Genomic DNA, 17,917 nt, shown 5'->3' with positions numbered 1-17,917 from the left:
AGCCCTTCAGTGCTCTTATGGTCCCATGCCAAAAAATATGCAAGAATGACAATTACATGGAGAATTGTTTCTTTCCCAAGAGGCTGGAACCCCCCATATGTAATTTCTTTGGCATATCCATTCCGAATCAGCATTTATATTGTGACCTCATTCACCTCAGGGTGTTACAAAATGTATCTTAGTGTTATTACAGTAATTATTTATTTATTATATATTGGATCATATTATGCTTTATTATCTTATAGTTATTATACTATATTTACTGTATTTATTATTGTATATCTATTATATTTAGTATATCTTTATTTTATTATATTATCTTAGTGTTATCATACTTAATAAAGTGATAAGATTGATGAAAAGCTTGGTTAGGGTTTGGCTCTTTCATTTGCCAAATGATCCAGGATTTGCTATCCGGGGACATAGGTTTGCATCCAACAGCAGAGGTGGGCTGATGATTTCTGCTGGACTTGGAATCCTGTACCCCTTGGGGAAGGGATGCCTGGTTTTCTAGTCCCATCATCTCCTGCCTTGCCTCTGTTTCATCTTCAGAATCTGTCTTTGCCAGCTGCTCTGTGTGAGCAGAACCTGGAAATTTCTGGCTCCAGGCACTACTGGTGGCCTCTTTGTATGTTTTTCTGATGAGCGCAAGTTTGCATTTTAAACAGGATGATTGACTTAGTCATAAACCTCCCACGTCAGCGTGTTGATAGAACCTTAATCCTTTTCCATGTTTACAGGTCAAGGCAGTACATCACCAGGCATACTCCAAGCCCTACCATGTGCTCAGTCTTCATACCACTCTATATATGACTTACCTGAGCACTTTTCTGGGAGCATTTCTTTGCAGACTCATGTCTGTCACTACAGGACACAAGAAAACATGACGCAGACACGTTGTTGCTCTCAAGGCAGGAAAAAAGCAAGTTTATTTTCTGACTCCAACATTTATAGATTTCTAAAGGTGACAGTGGATTGGAGGGTGAAAGTGCCACCTCTCCAAGGACACTGGACAAACCAACAGTCCATCAAGTTTCTCCTGCTCCATAAAAGAATACAAAACAATAAGTTTTTTATAGAAAGCATGTGAGAAAGTTTAGTACAAGAATGCAAACTTCAGAAGGCCTAGAAAATCTTAAAAAATCAAGGCAACACATATCTATAAGAAAAAGAACTGAGCATAGACCTATTCTAGCCTTATTATTTCAAAGATATGTGTGGTTTGTCTCTTTTGGGAGCTGTGTAGATACATCCATAATTACCACGGAGAAATAGTCTCACCGCAGTGACCTATTTCACTGCCTAGGCAAAAGGCACTGATGGTTCAAGTGGAAACTGCATGTGTTCTGGTGATGTCACAAAAAGAAGAAAGTCACAAGGAACCTCAGAAACCTCAAGGATTTCTGTCACCTCTGCACCTCATTTGACCTCCAAGCAAAATGTTTCATACAGACAGGCCCAAGTCTTCATCTGGGTCAGCAGGTTTTCAGGAACCTTGCAGCACCCAATGGAGGACCTGGTGATTCTCCTACATTTGCACTGTGAAATGTAAATTCCACTATTTCAGAACTTTTGATATTTCAGAACATTACAAGAGCAGTAAACCCAGGGCCATTGAGGTAAAGATTCCATTTGTCTCAAGTGCAAAGGATCTTGAGGTTAGCATCTCTGTTAAGTATCCAAACACCAGCATGTACATGTAAAATAAATGAAAAACTAAAATTATTGGAGAGATAGGCAAGAACCATAATTTCTTTTCCTCTATACAGTACTCAATGCCTAAACATACAGCAAAAGTTAATATTTTAGAAAGCAATTAAGCATTGACTAGGCATGGGAAATCTTCCTCAAACAGATGTCGTGTTACAAATTACAGCACTTATCAGCCTACTGATGATACCATTTATTGTAAGTCTGCTCTTTCAAAGTGAAACCATATGTTGAATGGAAAAGAGTGGAAGCCTAAGGTAAGATAAGACTGTTTATTAGGCTGTACTGATGGATGAATTTTCTTTACAATATAGTTTAGGGTTATATAAATTCTCATTGGTATATGCAAACAAATGTGCAGACACCAGGTATAACATGATTTAAGTTAGCTGTCAGATGACACTTCTGGAAGATAGTGCGACCAGTACTACTGGTGCCAAACTCCACAATATCAAAACCTTGTGCTGTTCCCATGTTCCAGTGTGTGAATAATGCTAGTTTCAAAGCAGCAAGGAGAAAGACAAGTTGATAGTAATTTTTAGACCATTGCTCTTGGAAATTTTATGTTGCAGGAAAAGGTGTAGAATCTTGGAATACAAGAGGAAGCCACGTTTCCAGCTATTCCCTAAGAGTTCCAAAAGCTAGAGTCTAGAAAATGTCACCCTGCTGGTTCCTTGGAGCTGTACCCGAGGTTTCAGGTTTGGCTTGTGACTGTGTCTGTCAGTCTCCTGTCATGTCGATTGCCTGCAGTGCTTCCTTGGAGCTGCAATCTCCTTACAGAGAGCAAATCCTAACAGAGGACAATGAATCATTTGAGCTACAGCTCCCATAGGAAGATATGGGAGTATTACCAAAGTGAGGCTTTTCAGTTGTTGACTAAGAGACTACTTCTGAGTATTTAATTAGTTAATTTAAAAGAAAACAAGATTTTCCCCAGAAATCAGTCTTTTTGTTTAAAAATGTGTATCTAATTTTCCGCAAAAATTGTTTCAACCAATGCTTGGAATTAGTCACTGACAAAACTACTTGAAAATGGATTTCATAATGTAGAGTAAAATCCAGACAATTTTTTCCAGATGACTTTAGAGTGATGTCGTTATTACTCCTAAACTAAAAATGATAAAACAAGAAAACCTGTAATTAAGGTTAAAGAAAAAGTAGCATATTAAAGATATAAAAAAATACATCATTTGAGCATGAAAATTACTTCAATCTCTGCTTTCTCATGCTTTAATTTGATAGCTACGAAAAAAAGATTTATTTGGTTTGATTTACTCCCTAACATTTTAAAGCAGCCAGAGCACACTGAATAATTAAACAGTCTTCAGAAATAGTTGGTATTTCCAGAGTAGCACAAGTGTCTAGACAAGCTCAGCTCTACTGCTCGTGTGTCAGCTGCCTGCTACCTTTTGGGCCTCTCTGTTCTTCTGGGGGCCTTCATCTGCACACAACTCTCTTGTGGTCCTTCTGCCAGTTTCTCCTACAGTTCCTTCTGCAGGTTCCTCTGTAGATACACACAAACCAGATGCATGAACTCACACAGAGAAGCCCACATCATTTTTCTACTACCCCATAGTTATTTGGTCATGGCTTGTTCTTAAGTCTTCTGCTTCTTTCTTATTCCATCTTTGTGGAATATTCCTGAGGCAATGAATAGTCTAACAAGAAAATAAATAAAACTGATGATGATTCTGTCATTTATTATTCACAGACATACTCTCCTTAGAAAAAGAACAGCATTAGAAATCACTTTCAAAAGCAACTCCATTGGTTTCTAAGGGTGTAAGACTTTACCTTGAGACCTAAATTTTTACAAAAAATTAGCAGCTAAATAATAACATTTTGAGCTCAATTTAAGCTAAATTAGCTTAACTAGAGATAAATACTACTACTAATAATATTTTGTTTTGTCTGTTCCACAAGAAAACATCTTATTAAGAGAACATGACAATAAGTACTCAATTAAGTCACTTAATTCTGTTCCATTTTTCATGCAGAGCTTTGCATACAAATCTTGGAACCATTTATGGCCATTGGTTTTTAATTTAAATTAACACTCATTCCAAGGAAGAAGGTCTAAGTAATTAGAAAATAAGCTAATTCATCTGCATATTCATTTTAATCTGTAAAAATATCTCTTAATGATTTCTGTTGTGATGTTTTTATTGCTGTAATACAAGGTATGCATTTGAAAAGCTTTCTGTGCCCAGAGGAATACTCACAAAATCAGCTGAGCCGAGGTTGTATCACAGGTGTTATAAGAGCACCTAGCAACACTGCATAATAAATGGAAATGGGAAATTGATAACCACATTAAACAGCTTTGGAAATTAATTTGACGCTTACTAAGGCCAAGTATGGTTATCATAGTTGGCCTTCGTCCAGAGCACACATTTATAGTAGTTAGGTATTTGGTATGAGCTAAAATTTGGTTGTGAACATGAACAAAAGTTTTACTTAAGCTAGAAACTAAAGTCAAAGGATTTTATAGCAGAATTCTTGCTGAAATTGATTTAAAAAAATTCTATGCTACTTTCTATCTCTGAGAGTATCTGGGGTTGTGCATGAGGCAGGTACTCAAATGATGTCACAGCTAATGCTTAGCATCATTTTCTCATAGACCAAATCCTTTCACACCCTTTTTAAACAAAAAGTTGGCATTAGACCACACGATACTACAAAAGGAGTCAAGACTATATGCCATTCACACAGTGGCATGTTGCCAACAGGAAGCTCTGTAGAAAAAAAAAGAAATGGTTTCAATGCATAAATGAAGTGTAATAAAATATCATAATCAGAAAATCAACATGAGACGTGGTAGGCACGGTCCTGTTATACCTGAACTTGTTTGGGAATCAGCAGCTGCTTGTGCGTCAAACTCTTAACAAATATGACTGGAAATTCAGGATGTGCTTATTCAATTAAATTCAATTTCATCTGGATTATGATACAGACTATACTATAAATGTGGATAGTATATTTCAGTCCAAATGCAAATAAATGCAAATGCAAATAAATTAATTTTAAAAGTCTCTGGTGGTGCTGCTTGGGTTTCCAAATGTGCATTACAGGTATGTAAGCAAAAGGTACCTACTTAAACTTTTCCCTATGCACGTGCCCCATTAATAGAGAATGTGGGAGTTTTTAAATTACCTTTTACTTGTTACCAAGTCAAAACATATTCAAGTTCAAAGTTGCCAACAGTTCACCAAGTTAAGGCAAATTCAGCTTAGAACCAAGAACAGACTATATTTTCTTGCTGCCAGTGTTCTGTTCCAAATTATTAGCATAGGTGTTCTCTCTGATGAAATCCTTGCCATCCCCATGGACAGAAACATTGTATTCCAGATTCTATGTGAAAAAGAAACTGATGGTGCCATGGGATGACACTTACAAAGAAAAAAAACACTCAAATTCAAAGCATTTTTACTGTTTTCAATATAGTCCCATTTGTTTCAGGAGAAGTAACTGGAACAAATTCCATGCTGGCCATATACCATAGTGATTTTATTGCATCTTGCTTCATTTAAAGTCACTGTTAGTAACTACACCAATGAAAGTGGGCTTGGGCAGTGAAAATCATTATAAGAGCTTCCAAAATGAGATCAAGAAACAACACTTACAGCACTTTTTCAATAGTACTTTATAAACTCATATTTCTGGCTGATGGCCTGACAAGGAACCCCGTGTGTACTTGACACACCCCTTGCAATGAAAGGTGCCCAGGGAAGGTGTGATGAGGCCCCTGACTGAGGCAGTCAATGAACCTTTGTTTTAGCTTTTTGTTCATACCTGATGTAATGGAAAGCTTTTACAGAGCAATGTTTGTGGGACAGAACAGAGTAGGGAATTAGCGGATTAAACAAAAGTGGAGGAGCTGTGTTTGCTGAAAGTTGTCCTTTATGGTAATACTACCATTATGTTTACCATGTGGACCATTACTGTATCAGAAATAAATATCTACCCAGTGGGTGACTTGCATAAGGCTATTTCCTCATCAGTGGTGACACGAGTGCATCATACTCCCTTTGCAAAATTAACTTTTTGATCAGTCTTATTTCCGAATACTGCCAAACTGCCATGAAAGGATTAAAAAGCCAGTCAAGAAAAAAAATGTATATATATATATATATATGAGATATAATTTTAATGTCACTAAAACTTCCCATATATAATTTTTGAGCTGCTGGTAAGAACTGCTTTTAAAATACTCTTCTGCAGGACAGCAGAATAAAAAAGTAAAGAAAACCACCTTCTCATTCATGTTCAGTACTAATCAAACTTTTAAGATACTCAGGTAGTATCTCAGAACATTCTTTTTGCTTCAGTACTTTATAGAGATGGTAAAATATTGGTGGGGCATTTAAAAAATCAAAGCAGATATTTTCTAGCTGAAACTTCCTGGTAATCTGTGATGACATGAGTATTTAGTTCATCCCTAGTGACATGGAGAACAGTCAGTCTTTGTCTTCTTTTTCCACAAATATGTGTATATTAGAATATTAGAATTTTATCTCAGTGCTTTCTCTTTTCCATCTTCAACCACCCAGCACCTTACTCCTTACTCACAGGTCAGATTTTCTTGTTCTTGATATCATGATTTCCTTTAAACTCGCTCTGTTTTGTTCTGTATCTGTCTTGAAAAAGGATGACTACATCCTTTTTTCTACTTGCAGCTGGGGCTTTCCCAGTAGAAAGTGAAGCAATGCATAACTGTGTCATCTGTGCAGAACTCTTAACTATGGTCTCAGGATGGTACCTCCTTTATTTTTTTAACATTAACATATTGCTAGTTCAAGAATCTTCATTCTGAAGCACAAAATACCAGTTTCACCCTTTGAAAATGAGTGCTATGCACATTTGTGCTTTCAGTATCAACCTCCAGAAATTAGTGTGCTATAATTTTGTCCTTACCATCTCCTTGTAAATGACAACAGTAGGCTGATTTATTACAGCTGTCAGGAGATGTTTCAATATTTTAGGGTTGTATGTAATTTGGGAGATAGGCAATCAGCTTGGATAAACACAAATTAAGCAATTAACCTCAGCACACTGGATATTATCCCTGACAGGATTGCACTCTCAAAATTGAATAGACTACAAACAATCAGTGTGATCATATCATACCCCAATGGCTGTGTGGTACCAAAATGTGCCTTTTTTTCTGTCTGATAGCTGGCTGAATCTGTGGTGTCTCCATACAAATGTAATACTGTGCTCCCTTTGCACTTCAGATTGTTTTGCATCTTCTGCCTACACTTACCAAAAAGGCCTGCTGTCAAAGTGCTGAACAGCCTTTTCCTGTGGAAATTCTCAGCACAGGCTTGTGAGGATTATACATCTGGGAGTAAATGACTGCCTGGTTGATAGCTGTAGAGAAAGATGCCAACTTCACTGGGGGAGATCATAGAAATTCTCTCTCCCTAAGCAAAATATGCTCTTTGGCGATGTGGCATTTGAAGAAAGTTGGATTTTTTTTTTTTTTTTTTGCTGGTTTACTTCTATTCACAGTAACAAACTCACTCAACAGCAGGACCACCTCCTGTGAGGCTTCTGCTTAAACCATTTGTCCCCCAGTCTATCTATGGGTGTGTGCATATGTGTGTGTGTGGATGTGTGTGGACAGGCCCCAGAACTCCAGAATATCAGTATTTTTTTCTTTGTCATCTCTGGCTCTAACTGACACCAAGGCAGTTGGATGCCAGTTTCCAACATAAACACAGTCCCATTAGTTTCTTAGCTTTCACTCTGTGACCCTAACAGCAGTCAGTAGCTTGTGTGCTTTCATGAGAACTGTGTACTTTACCTGTCACAGCATGGTCCCCTGACCCTTTGGCCATGAAGAATTCCTTTGGTGTAGCAGTGTCACTGCTTCATCTCTGCCCAGCTTACTGGCATGAGCAATTTCCTGAGTGGCTGTCCAGTCTACTGCATGTTTTGCATCTTTATCAAAGTGCTGAACATTGTCTTAGGTTGTGCCATTTGCTGCAGCATGGAGAAGCAGTGTGGGCTTTTCTCCTATAACCTCTTCATTAGTGTTACCTGCCTTTGTTCTGCCTTTTTTCTTTAACCTTCTTCTAATATTTTAATTTGCCTATGTAATCACAGCTGTAGTAAACTTATAGGAGCTTCTGTGACCTGGATGCCACTGCTGTGCACAGACCACTGGTATTATCATAAATTTATTTTATGGTTTCCAGTGTTACAGTAGCTTATCTCTGTTTCCAGGTGTGTTCTGGTCTCCTCTTGGGACCTCAATGAACTTCTCCAAATTCAAAGATTATAACATATTTCACTCTGTCTTTCTAAAAATGTGAATGTTGTAATGTTTCTATTTTCATGTAATGGAGTCCATGTATTTCTGTAAGACACTTTCATATATGGTCTAAGTTAATCTCACTAAGTAGAAAATAGATCTCTGCTCAGAAGTGATAAAAGCTACACCACCACATTGTCAGGTGTGCTCTCAGGACACCAGACTCAAATGTCAAATTCCCCCCTTTCCTATTTGTCTAGGCATGCCTTGAAATTACTGAGATCTTTATGTGTTGTACGTTCAGAACATTTCAGATTCTTGTCAGGGAAATATATTTTAATGTCCCCAATTCTCTAACTTTATCCTTAGAACTAAGATTTGTTGCATAGCTCTACTTGGCTATGGCCTGTAAGACATTAATTACTTGTAAGACTGAGCACCATGGAGCTCAGAATGCCTCTGCTAAACCATGGCTCACGGTTTAGCAGAGGCATTCTCCAGTATGTGTGTTGGCTCCCCTGTAAAAGACTGAGTCACAGAAATGAGAAATCTGTGCACAAGCACTTTGCTGGAACGTTTCTGGTCTTTCCTGTTGTTTTGTAACAGCTGCAGACACCTTCTGAGAGGAGATATCCTTGGAGTGAAAGCATTGCATTATTTTGCAGACTGTTGAACAGCCTCAAACACTACTTCCAGGGATAATCAGACAGAGTCTTATTTGCACTTGCTGGAATTGTAAGTTAGTAGTCAGTTCTGCGTCCCTCATGACCTACCTTTCCTGTAGATGCTTTGCCATGCTTGTTTCCAACAACCTACATAATTTTTATTTCACATACTGCATACTGATAAACAGTAATGTAATGTAAAAATTAACCCAAAATTCAGATTTTACATCCAATTAATTAAAATAATTTATTAAATATTCTCTACAGACAGTTATTGAATGACTACTGCATGAGAGAAGTTCAGTCTCACTCAGAGGTAATATGGCAAATTTATTCGCATTGCTCAAAGTCAGAAATGCAGGAGTTCAAATGAAGAAAAAGCAAATGTCTGAAAAAAAATCATTACTAGTTTAACTCTCTGAGTTATTTAGTAACGTAGATATGAATATGTAATACTACATTTTAATGAATAAGCAAAATATTTGATGTTACTATATTATAATTAATAAGCATTGAATTTTATGTAATTATTAAGTCTCTTCTGTAAGGCAAGAAAAAATTGTCTTTGTTGCATCACATAAAAATACAGATTTGGTGCCAGTGCCAAAGAATTCATTTGTTGGTTTTGTGGTTTTTTTTTCTGTATCTTTATATTTTCTGTTAAAGTGGCTTCCCACTTGAAGCTCAGAAAACTAGTGCAGAGAAATATTCAAGCAGCTTATAGCAGTTCTCTACCTTCTTCTTCCCTGCCATATCAAGAAATTCTGTTTAGTAAGATGGATACAAATGGACAAGGCTTGATGATCATTAAGCTGTATTTCAATTAGGAAGCACTAAAACTGAGAATGTAAATCATGGCTCTCTAGAGTAACTCTGCATCAGTCCAGACTACAGGTGAGGGTTCTTTTTTCCCATTTTCATGTGAGCTGCTGAAAATGTATTTCCAGCCCTGAACATTTACTTCTGCTACTACTTGATACACCCTACTGAAGCTTTCCAAGAGATGAACAGAACAGTCACAATCTTCTTACTTTGGAAGATTGTAGTTTCTGTGGCTGGCATGTCCAGACCCCCAGATAAGATGAGCTGGCTTGGATCTACCAATGCACAGTCCAGTTTACATTGCACCACCTGAGGATCTACACCTGAATAATGGACTCCTGGCTTGTACTGCCAAAATTCATGCTGAAGTGTTGATGCAGCTGGCATGGCTCATATGCTTTGATCTTTTCATACACAGGGACGTGTTTCAAGAAAATGTCCATGCTTTAAGAAATGTATCTTTAGAGAAACTGCTTGAGATGCCTTGAGAATTAGTATTGCTGGAATCATGATCAGCACTGATCTGAAAAGCTTCTCTGGCCTGTGGCAGAACAGAGAACATAGCTAAGCCCCAGGGTCCTAAAGCAGCAGAGCTTGCTTTCATTCATTTCTCTTCCAAGGTCCACAATAATTTTTACACCCATTATTTATTACAGCTAAATTTGACTGATGGCAGGGATGTCACAGGTAATTCTGTCTTCAAAGGATTATAGAAAACACAAGAACACTCAGGAAGAAAAGGGACAGCCAGTTCCCAGTTTCCCAGGTGAAAGAATAACTGTCATAGGCTCACCTCTTGTTAGAAATGAGAGAATCCATCAGAGACAGAAACTCGGTAATTATGTGATGTGTAGGAAAAAGATGGCAGAAGTCTACATCTTTTTGCACACCAAAGTCAATCAGCCACGAGGGATGGATTCATAGGAAATCAGGCATAATTAGGTCTAGAGCTCAAAGGTCAATGAACACAGCAGAATGAAGCCTTAAATAAACAGAGAGGATGAACCCAGTCTCATGCCAGGAAGTATTGGTAGAACCTAAGCAAATACTTAAATGCGTAAGCATCTCTCCTCAGCTATGTCAAATAAAAGCTTTGTCAATAGTTACAGGCATGTTACATTGCTTTGAAAAGCAATGTTTTTCAAAACAAAAGCACTGCTCCTTCACTACCTCTCTTTCAACAATTCCCAACCCAACTTGCCCTTACTGCAGGAGAGAGCTAAGCATATATAGTTCCACCTCCGTGTTGAAAGGACTAATGATACCAATGCAGAGGAAAGCCAGCCCTGTTTTGGGGTGTATGCACCCTTTTCTTCTGCTGTGTTTCACAAAGTAAGAATCCACTCCTCTCCTACTATAAGTGACAAAGCTTGGCTATATTAAAACTAAGAAGGACATTCCTATGACTGTTTTTTTAAAACATCTCCAAGATCTTTTAGTCAGTTCTCTGCTTCACAGAAATATGTGACCCATCTCATTCCTCCTATGGAAAATGTCTTTATTTAGCCACTCCATAGCTCCAGAAAGTTTTGCAAGACAAGGATAAAAAGTACAATATGCATCTGTCAAGGGGTTCCAGTCCCCAGGCTAATGAGGATTTCTCAGATCATACATGAAGGGGGTACAGGCTTCCCTCTACCTGGAGGTGCAGGTTTTTATGACTCTTCCTTGAGCCTTCCTCTGTTCCAAAGCGCTGCTGTGGCAGTCAAACAACACTACTGGAAGCACAAACAGTTTGCTCCTTCTCATCACACAAAATGATTTCTTAAGGTAATTTTTGGAGGAGGAAAAAGGCCAATGAAGATACCCAGGTACACATGAAAAATTACAATTAATTTGTCATGTTGTTGTATTCAATGGAAGTAAAGAACACAGAAATTTGGGAAGCACCAAAAGAACTATAACATTAAAGCTGTGAACAAAGGTAGCTCAGACATGAAGAGCATCAGACAGAAGCCAAGCCCTAGGTTGAAAGCCTTCTGCTTATAGCTAGTTTAAACAGCAAATTACACATGTATAATGCTGGTCTTTCTAGGTAAAGAAGGGGGGGGAAGCATTACTAGAAATGCAGAAAGTTAATTGCAAAAAGCAGACTTGTTTACCGACTTGTTTATGCTGAGGGAGAAGAGCAGCCTACAGTCAAATGAAAGGAAGTAAAAAACTGCACACTCAAATATGAGGGAAGAATAAGCACAGAAGATTTGTTTTAAAGACTCTGAAATCTGTGGGAAGAATTGCTTTACATTAAGATATGAGATCCACTTTGGATGAAATTAATGAAATTAAGAAACATCAGTGTGAAGAGATTTTCATCGATTTAAAAAAGATTTAAAAAAAGCTGTGTGTAACCTTTTGTTAGATAAATCATACCATCACTAAACCAGCTTTGAAGACTGGTTGCTTCTGCTGAGCACAGCAGGAGCTCTGCCATGGACTGAGAGCCAATGGCCTGTTCCTCAGTGCAAGCTGGAGAAAGGAATGTACATGTGCTGGAGCAGTGCTTGAAACATGGTGCTGATTTTAGTGATGGCTTTTTCCATGCACCAAGCATGAGATCATGTACAGGGCTGTATTTACATGGTGATGTAATTTTGCAGCAGAAGCTGGAAAAACAAGGAGGGTATATTCCACAACTATGCAGCCGTGTCATATATATGTTGGCGAGATGAAAATAAGATGTGGGACACAACCCTACCCCAAACTTCTAGACAAGCTTATGTTTTGGCTGCAAAATCAACTCATAACTCTAAAGGGAACTTGCATCAGGCAAACAATTTTGGAGTCAAACAGCATATGTACTTAATTGAATGCTTACAAAATCACCTTTAGTTTTATTCAGATGTTCTGCCAACAAAAGGAAAAACCATAGATGCCTAATGGATTTAACAACATGGCTCTATTTATGTTGTGATCACATAAGATCAGATGCTCAAATAAAATTATTTTCCACATAATGTTGTATGATAATGTGGTTTACAAACTGTTACGCCCACTCATCTTCTGAGATAGAATCTCACATTTTTTCCCTTAAAAAGAATGCCATGGTGTGTCACTGAGACATAAAAACTTGAAAAATAAATTGGTTAACATTGTTTACAAACAGAATGCTATTAGTTATAAATAAATAAAACAGCATTTTTGATTAACCAGTGAAATTATACACACACTTTTTTGAAAATCTGATCAAGTTCAGTCTATGGTTGGTTTCTAACTATGCAGGCACAGATCTCTGTATGAATAATATTTAATATAAGACCATAACTGTTCTTCCAGCTCATCCACATCCATTTCGGAGCTGACCAAAATAGAACTGGTGCATCTCTGAACCTCTGCTGCTTTAATAAGAATTGCTTTAGATTAGGAAACTAGGTGAGTCACTGACTAGAAGCAAGAGCAAATCCAACTATAAACCATGTGTGCCTTTTATCTACAAATAAAGTGGACTGGCAAAATAGCTTGAACAGTATATTCAATGACAGTAAACTTGGATGTAACAATCAAAATACTGGCTGAGGATGCTTTAGAGGGAAAACATACAGCTGGGACCAACAGAAGAGAGTCCCAGGACACCTCTTTTTTCCTTCTTCTTGCATGCCAACTGTTAACTCACTGAATCCTTAGATGAACACAGGTGCAGAACATGCCAAAGCTTGGGAATGAGCACAGGATGAGGCAGTGTCTCAGAGCAGCTCTTCAGAGTGCTGCAGTACCTGTGTGCATCCTGCATGGAGAACCTTTAGGTATCTCCTCCACGTGTCAGCAGTTCACTCCCCAGCAAACAGAACAGTGTTTGTTAGCTGGAATTTTCTCAGTGAAAGAAGTAGGAATTGAACTTCACTTTGAGATGCTGCTAAACATTAGTATAAACAATTGGGGAAAAAGGAATACTTTCTGTTCATAGATTTTATTATAAACATATAGATTAAATATTAACATAGGAAAAAAAAAAAAAAAAAAAAAAGAGACTAGTTAGACCTTTAGAAGGGCAAGTTTCCTAAAACAGTCCCAAAATCCATTTTATACAGCATCCACTGAGTTGGCAAACGCTGTAGAACCACTGCTGTGGTAATTGAAGTCTACAAAACACTGGGATATTCCCTGTTCTCTCTTTTAAACAGAACAGCATTCTGCATCAGGAAACAGTTAGTTTGCACTTTTGTTTATTGCCACAATGAATAAAATGTTCAGCCACAATGAATGAAAAAGATCCCTGTATTCAAATAAAGATACTCCAAAAATATCAGTTCAGCCCACTTCCTTTTTTCATTTTCCCCAGCCAGCCAGGCTCCTCCCAGCTGTTTTAACTGGCTGAAAATTATCAGTATCAGTCAAGATCCTCTGGGCCTACTGGGAGCTTTGCAAAGAGTAAGAGCTAGAACCAATGTTTGTTCTCCAAGTAACATGCATAATCTTTTTTCAGTTCTTTTATAATGACTGGTTGAAAAGCAGAGTATGTACAAGTCTGTAAAAATCCTTCTGTTTTCAAAATATTAAATTTCAACTACAACAAACTGGATGGTTGAAGTTTCTAAAGTTGCAATTATCAACTGATGAAAAAAAAAAATTCTATGCGCTTCCATTTTTTCCTGACACTCAAAGACAAAAAACTTGAAGTAAAGATGCTCTGAGCTGTATGCTTGAAAAGGATGTGCTTTCCTGTTACAGCATTTTCTCTGCTCCCCCTGTTCCTTTGTCTTCCAGCAGTGAGTGCTCTCAGTGCCACTTTAGTTCCTGTCAGTTGGTGGAATCAGATCCAAGTTACGAAGAAAGGTAGATTTATTCAGCATCTATACCAACATACATATTTGTACAGTCCAGACAGCCAATAGTACATATGTAAGCAGTGGAGTTAATGAAATATGTATGTATTTTTTAATCGGTTAGTTCAAGTAGTGCTAAGAGGTCTGTGCTTTTAGATTTATATATTATCAAGTATATACTTGGTGTTTCCTCACCTTAAAAATAACTGTGAATAAACACCTGAAAATATGGCAGCTAATAGAAAATATAATCTTAGGATTTTATTGGAAAAATACAATTTGCAATAAAAAATGTTAATTTCTTCTTACTAGAAACGAGTAATAAAAATATACTCCCACACATAATTTTTAGTGTCCTAAACATGTAACAAATACTTCTGCAGTAGCAGCCCATCCTTTAAAAAGTCTGAATCCCTTACAGTGCTGCATTTTAATTATAAAAAAAAATTAATTAATCAAAAAGCACATAAGTCAGTAAATCTTTGCTTACTCTTTTGTACATGTTACCCTGTGTTTTGGCAATGTAAGAAAATGCTAGAGCATGTTGACTAGATAGGAAGTGGTTTACATGTAAGTATTCTATATAAGAAAGCAATCTACAAACACTGGCTCTGATCCTAGGCAGGGTCATTGCCTCTTTCTACTATTCCATTGATTCCAGCCAGAATTTACCCAAACAGAGCAAGTCTGGAGGGCCCCTCTTGTAAAGATCACAAAGTCAAAGGAACTTTTATCTTTCCATCTCTCTGTTTTGAGAAAAGGATGGGGGCAAGCTCAAGCTAAGCCTTCTGAAGAACCCTTCATCCAAAATGGAGATTACAAAAGCCTATGGGTACCGCCTTATTGTCTACTTCCCTTTATGCCCTCTCCTGCCTGCCACAGTTTCCCACTTGCTCAGGCACATGTTATCCTGATCAAATGGTGTCAGCCACCCCAGATGCTCACAGGTACCCAGAATCAAGCCACTGACACAACCCATTCCCTGGACTTTGGAGTCTGCCAAAGACAACAACACAGAAGAGCATGATGTCAGTGGCTAGTGAAACAGAGTGGATTCAAGCTGCTTCTCTCCAAAATGGAATTTCTGTGCTTTTATGAAATCCAAGAGGGGCAAACATCTTTTTTTTCCAAGATGGATTTTGTGAAATCAAATGAGCACTTTTTCCATTTCCCAAGTCTTCTTTTTAGTAGTATTTAGCCAGTATTTCTCTTGGTGAAAATGAATTTTCCGTTTCCACAGAGGCATGATGCAGTGGGGAACTTTTGAAGAACTTGCATAGAAAATATCTTTATTTTTAATTTATACTATTTTAGATAGCATATGAATTTCTGTAGAAAAATCAGTTCTGAATTTCATCTCCAGTCTTCAGGATGGGCCAATGCTGTACCATTTAACAACAACTTTTTCAGGATTTGCAATGGTATCTTTCCACTGCTCTACTGCTTCGCTGTTGCTGCTATCAGAACTTAACCAGATCTGCATTAAGAGGAAAAAAAAATTAGTTTACCTGATATGATAACAAAACCCAGCATTTACTAGTTCCAAATAAATACCAAGTAAGTGTTGAACAAGATACAATGTACAGACTGTGACCAAAGCATAACAGCAACAAATACAGTTCTGCTAGTGCTAACATTTTGGCTTTCAGCTGGAGTCTGTGTTTAAATTTAGCCTCTAAAATAGTTTAGAGAACCCAGAACATAATGATGTTACAGTACTCAATAAGATGCTTTAAGTGAAGCATTCCTTGCTGTATTCAAATGCACAAGCTGGGGTCAGGGGCTCCCCAGGCCAGCGGCGGCTCTGTGTGTTTGGACACAGCTGGCTCCCAGCCATGCAGCATCCAGCACGAGCTGTCCAGCACTTGCATGAGCATTTAAAATTGCACACTCCCACAGCCAGGGCCAAACCTGCATTCCACAGAGGTTACTAACATGCCCATACCACACATAGTCACGTAGTAAGAGCCCGTTTCTTCTCAGTATTCAGTTAGTCGAGAGTGGCCATTAAATGAGGAAATGAAGTACAAGTAGGAAAATTTCCCCCTTAACATTATCACCAGCCTCCATTGCCAAAAGAATTCAGCTTATGTAAGTAGGTAGCGTTATTTACAGGACTCTGTTTCCTCAAGTCTTCCAAGAATGAGTCCTTTTAAGACTTCTCAGAAACCTTGACCATGAAGTACATTTAGCCTATACTGCTGGGGCATGAGTCCTCAAGAAGTGAGAATAATATCTTCCAGAATACCATAAACAGCTGATGTTTCATCCACAGAGATTCAATGTACATCTTGCTTGTGATTAAAGACATGCCTGTAAAAGCAGCCTAATCTAAGTATTGTCTGCTTAGAACAGCATCCAATTAAACACCATTCTCTGAAGAACAAAGTTAATAGATCCAGCTATATTCATTTTTTTCCAGCTACCCAGCCAATTGCTCAAAGTACATTTTTCCCTGAGCCATATTTTATGTCTTTATGTGTTATGTGGCAATGTCTGCCTTCATGAGCTGAAACAACCTTTTCCAAAAAACCTCTGAGGAGCACAATTTTTCCTCCCCCTAAAAATAAGATCCACAATGAAATGTAACTCATCAGATTGAGATTACCTCACATATTGCTAGATGACTGCAAAATCAAACTCAGTTATTTCCCCCCCCCGCCCAAGGCAGTACAGCTTAGAAGAATTTTTTTTTCTTTTCCTATTTCAAATCTGATTCCACCAACAGGAAGATGGGACATGTGCAACATGAGGCTACAAAAAATGGAGGAACTTCACATAACTCTTGCTAGTACATAATTTCTATATGTTATAGCACTTGAGCATCTCCTGTAGCTGCATGTCTTCAGCAGGCACAAAAATCACCTGAATAGGACAGTACCATTTTTTGTACCTAAGGACAGCACAGTCCTCCATCTGACATGGGATGTTACAGTTGGGGTCTCAAAATCTAGTCTACATTATTAATTTATGCATTTATTAAAATTCTGCTACTGCATTTAACTGCGTCAGGAAAAGCACAGAGCATTAAGAACAGCTATGGCTCACTATATCAAGAAGAAGAGAGACAGAAAGGACAGGACGATGGCAAATTAAGACAAGCAGGGGAGAAGAATGGAGAGAATAATGAGACCTGACTACTAAGTTTTATGGTGGTTAAATAAATATGATCACACAAATGCTTTCAAAGAGATACTACTGAAATCGTGTCTGTTAACTAAAAAGCAAGCTAAAAATATTTTGGGTTTGGACACCTGTACTATTACTTGATCATAACAGACTATTGTACTGCTTTCAGCATTGTTTTACCCAGGAAAGGAGTCTCATTGTAGCCGTTGATAGTTCCTTTTACACACCTCTGTTGTGAGAGTATTGGTACAGTAAGCCAATACCCTCTTGCTGTACAGGACCTTGTAGGTGATGGAGCTCCTGTGGGTGCTATGTTTTTCTTTAGAAAGCTAAAGGCAACCAGGAAATCCTATATCTCTTGTAAGGAATCTGTCACATAGTAATATTCCACACAAAACTGACTTTAGGATTTCTTTTTGAAAGAAAAATCAAGTGTCAACTTCCATTTTCATGCTAGTGCTTGTTTAAGAGCCCAGTACCATTTTTGCTTGGATTACATACAGAAGAGTTTACTAGCATTTACTATTTTGTTATATGTCACCTCATTCAAAGTATTTTAAAATCCATACCAAGAC

The 17,917-nt window shown here is 37.8% G+C and overlaps 1 protein-coding gene and 1 long non-coding RNA gene across 6 annotated transcripts in view; both read right to left on the bottom strand.

Moving 5' to 3' along the window:
• Window positions 1–922: 922 nt before the first annotated feature.
• Window positions 923–11,725, bottom strand: LOC120503770. Its single transcript, XR_005627835.1, has 3 exons — window positions 10,247–11,725; window positions 3,933–3,986; window positions 923–3,214 (listed from the first exon to the last, which is right to left on the bottom strand). It is a non-coding gene; the product is annotated as an uncharacterized LOC120503770 (long non-coding RNA).
• Window positions 11,726–12,261: 536 nt separating this feature from the next.
• TC2N (tandem C2 domains, nuclear) overlaps window positions 12,262–17,917 on the bottom strand; it is a 40,026-nt gene continuing 34,370 nt past the window's right edge. For all 5 annotated transcript variants that reach the window (XM_039712670.1, XM_039712667.1, XM_039712671.1 and 2 more), the window contains exon 12: window positions 12,262–15,690. In XM_039712670.1, coding sequence (XP_039568604.1) covers window positions 15,580–15,690 — 111 coding nt within the window. In that variant the 3' untranslated portion in view covers window positions 12,262–15,579. The remainder of the gene's footprint in view (window positions 15,691–17,917) is intronic.

Source organism: Passer montanus, unplaced genomic scaffold (assembly GCF_014805655.1).
Source record: "Passer montanus isolate IOZ18808 unplaced genomic scaffold, ASM1480565v1 scaffold27, whole genome shotgun sequence".
Lineage (NCBI taxonomy): Eukaryota > Metazoa > Chordata > Aves > Passeriformes > Passeridae > Passer > Passer montanus.
Note: the sequence above shows the minus strand (reverse complement) of the source record. Positions and strands in the feature narration are given on the sequence as shown.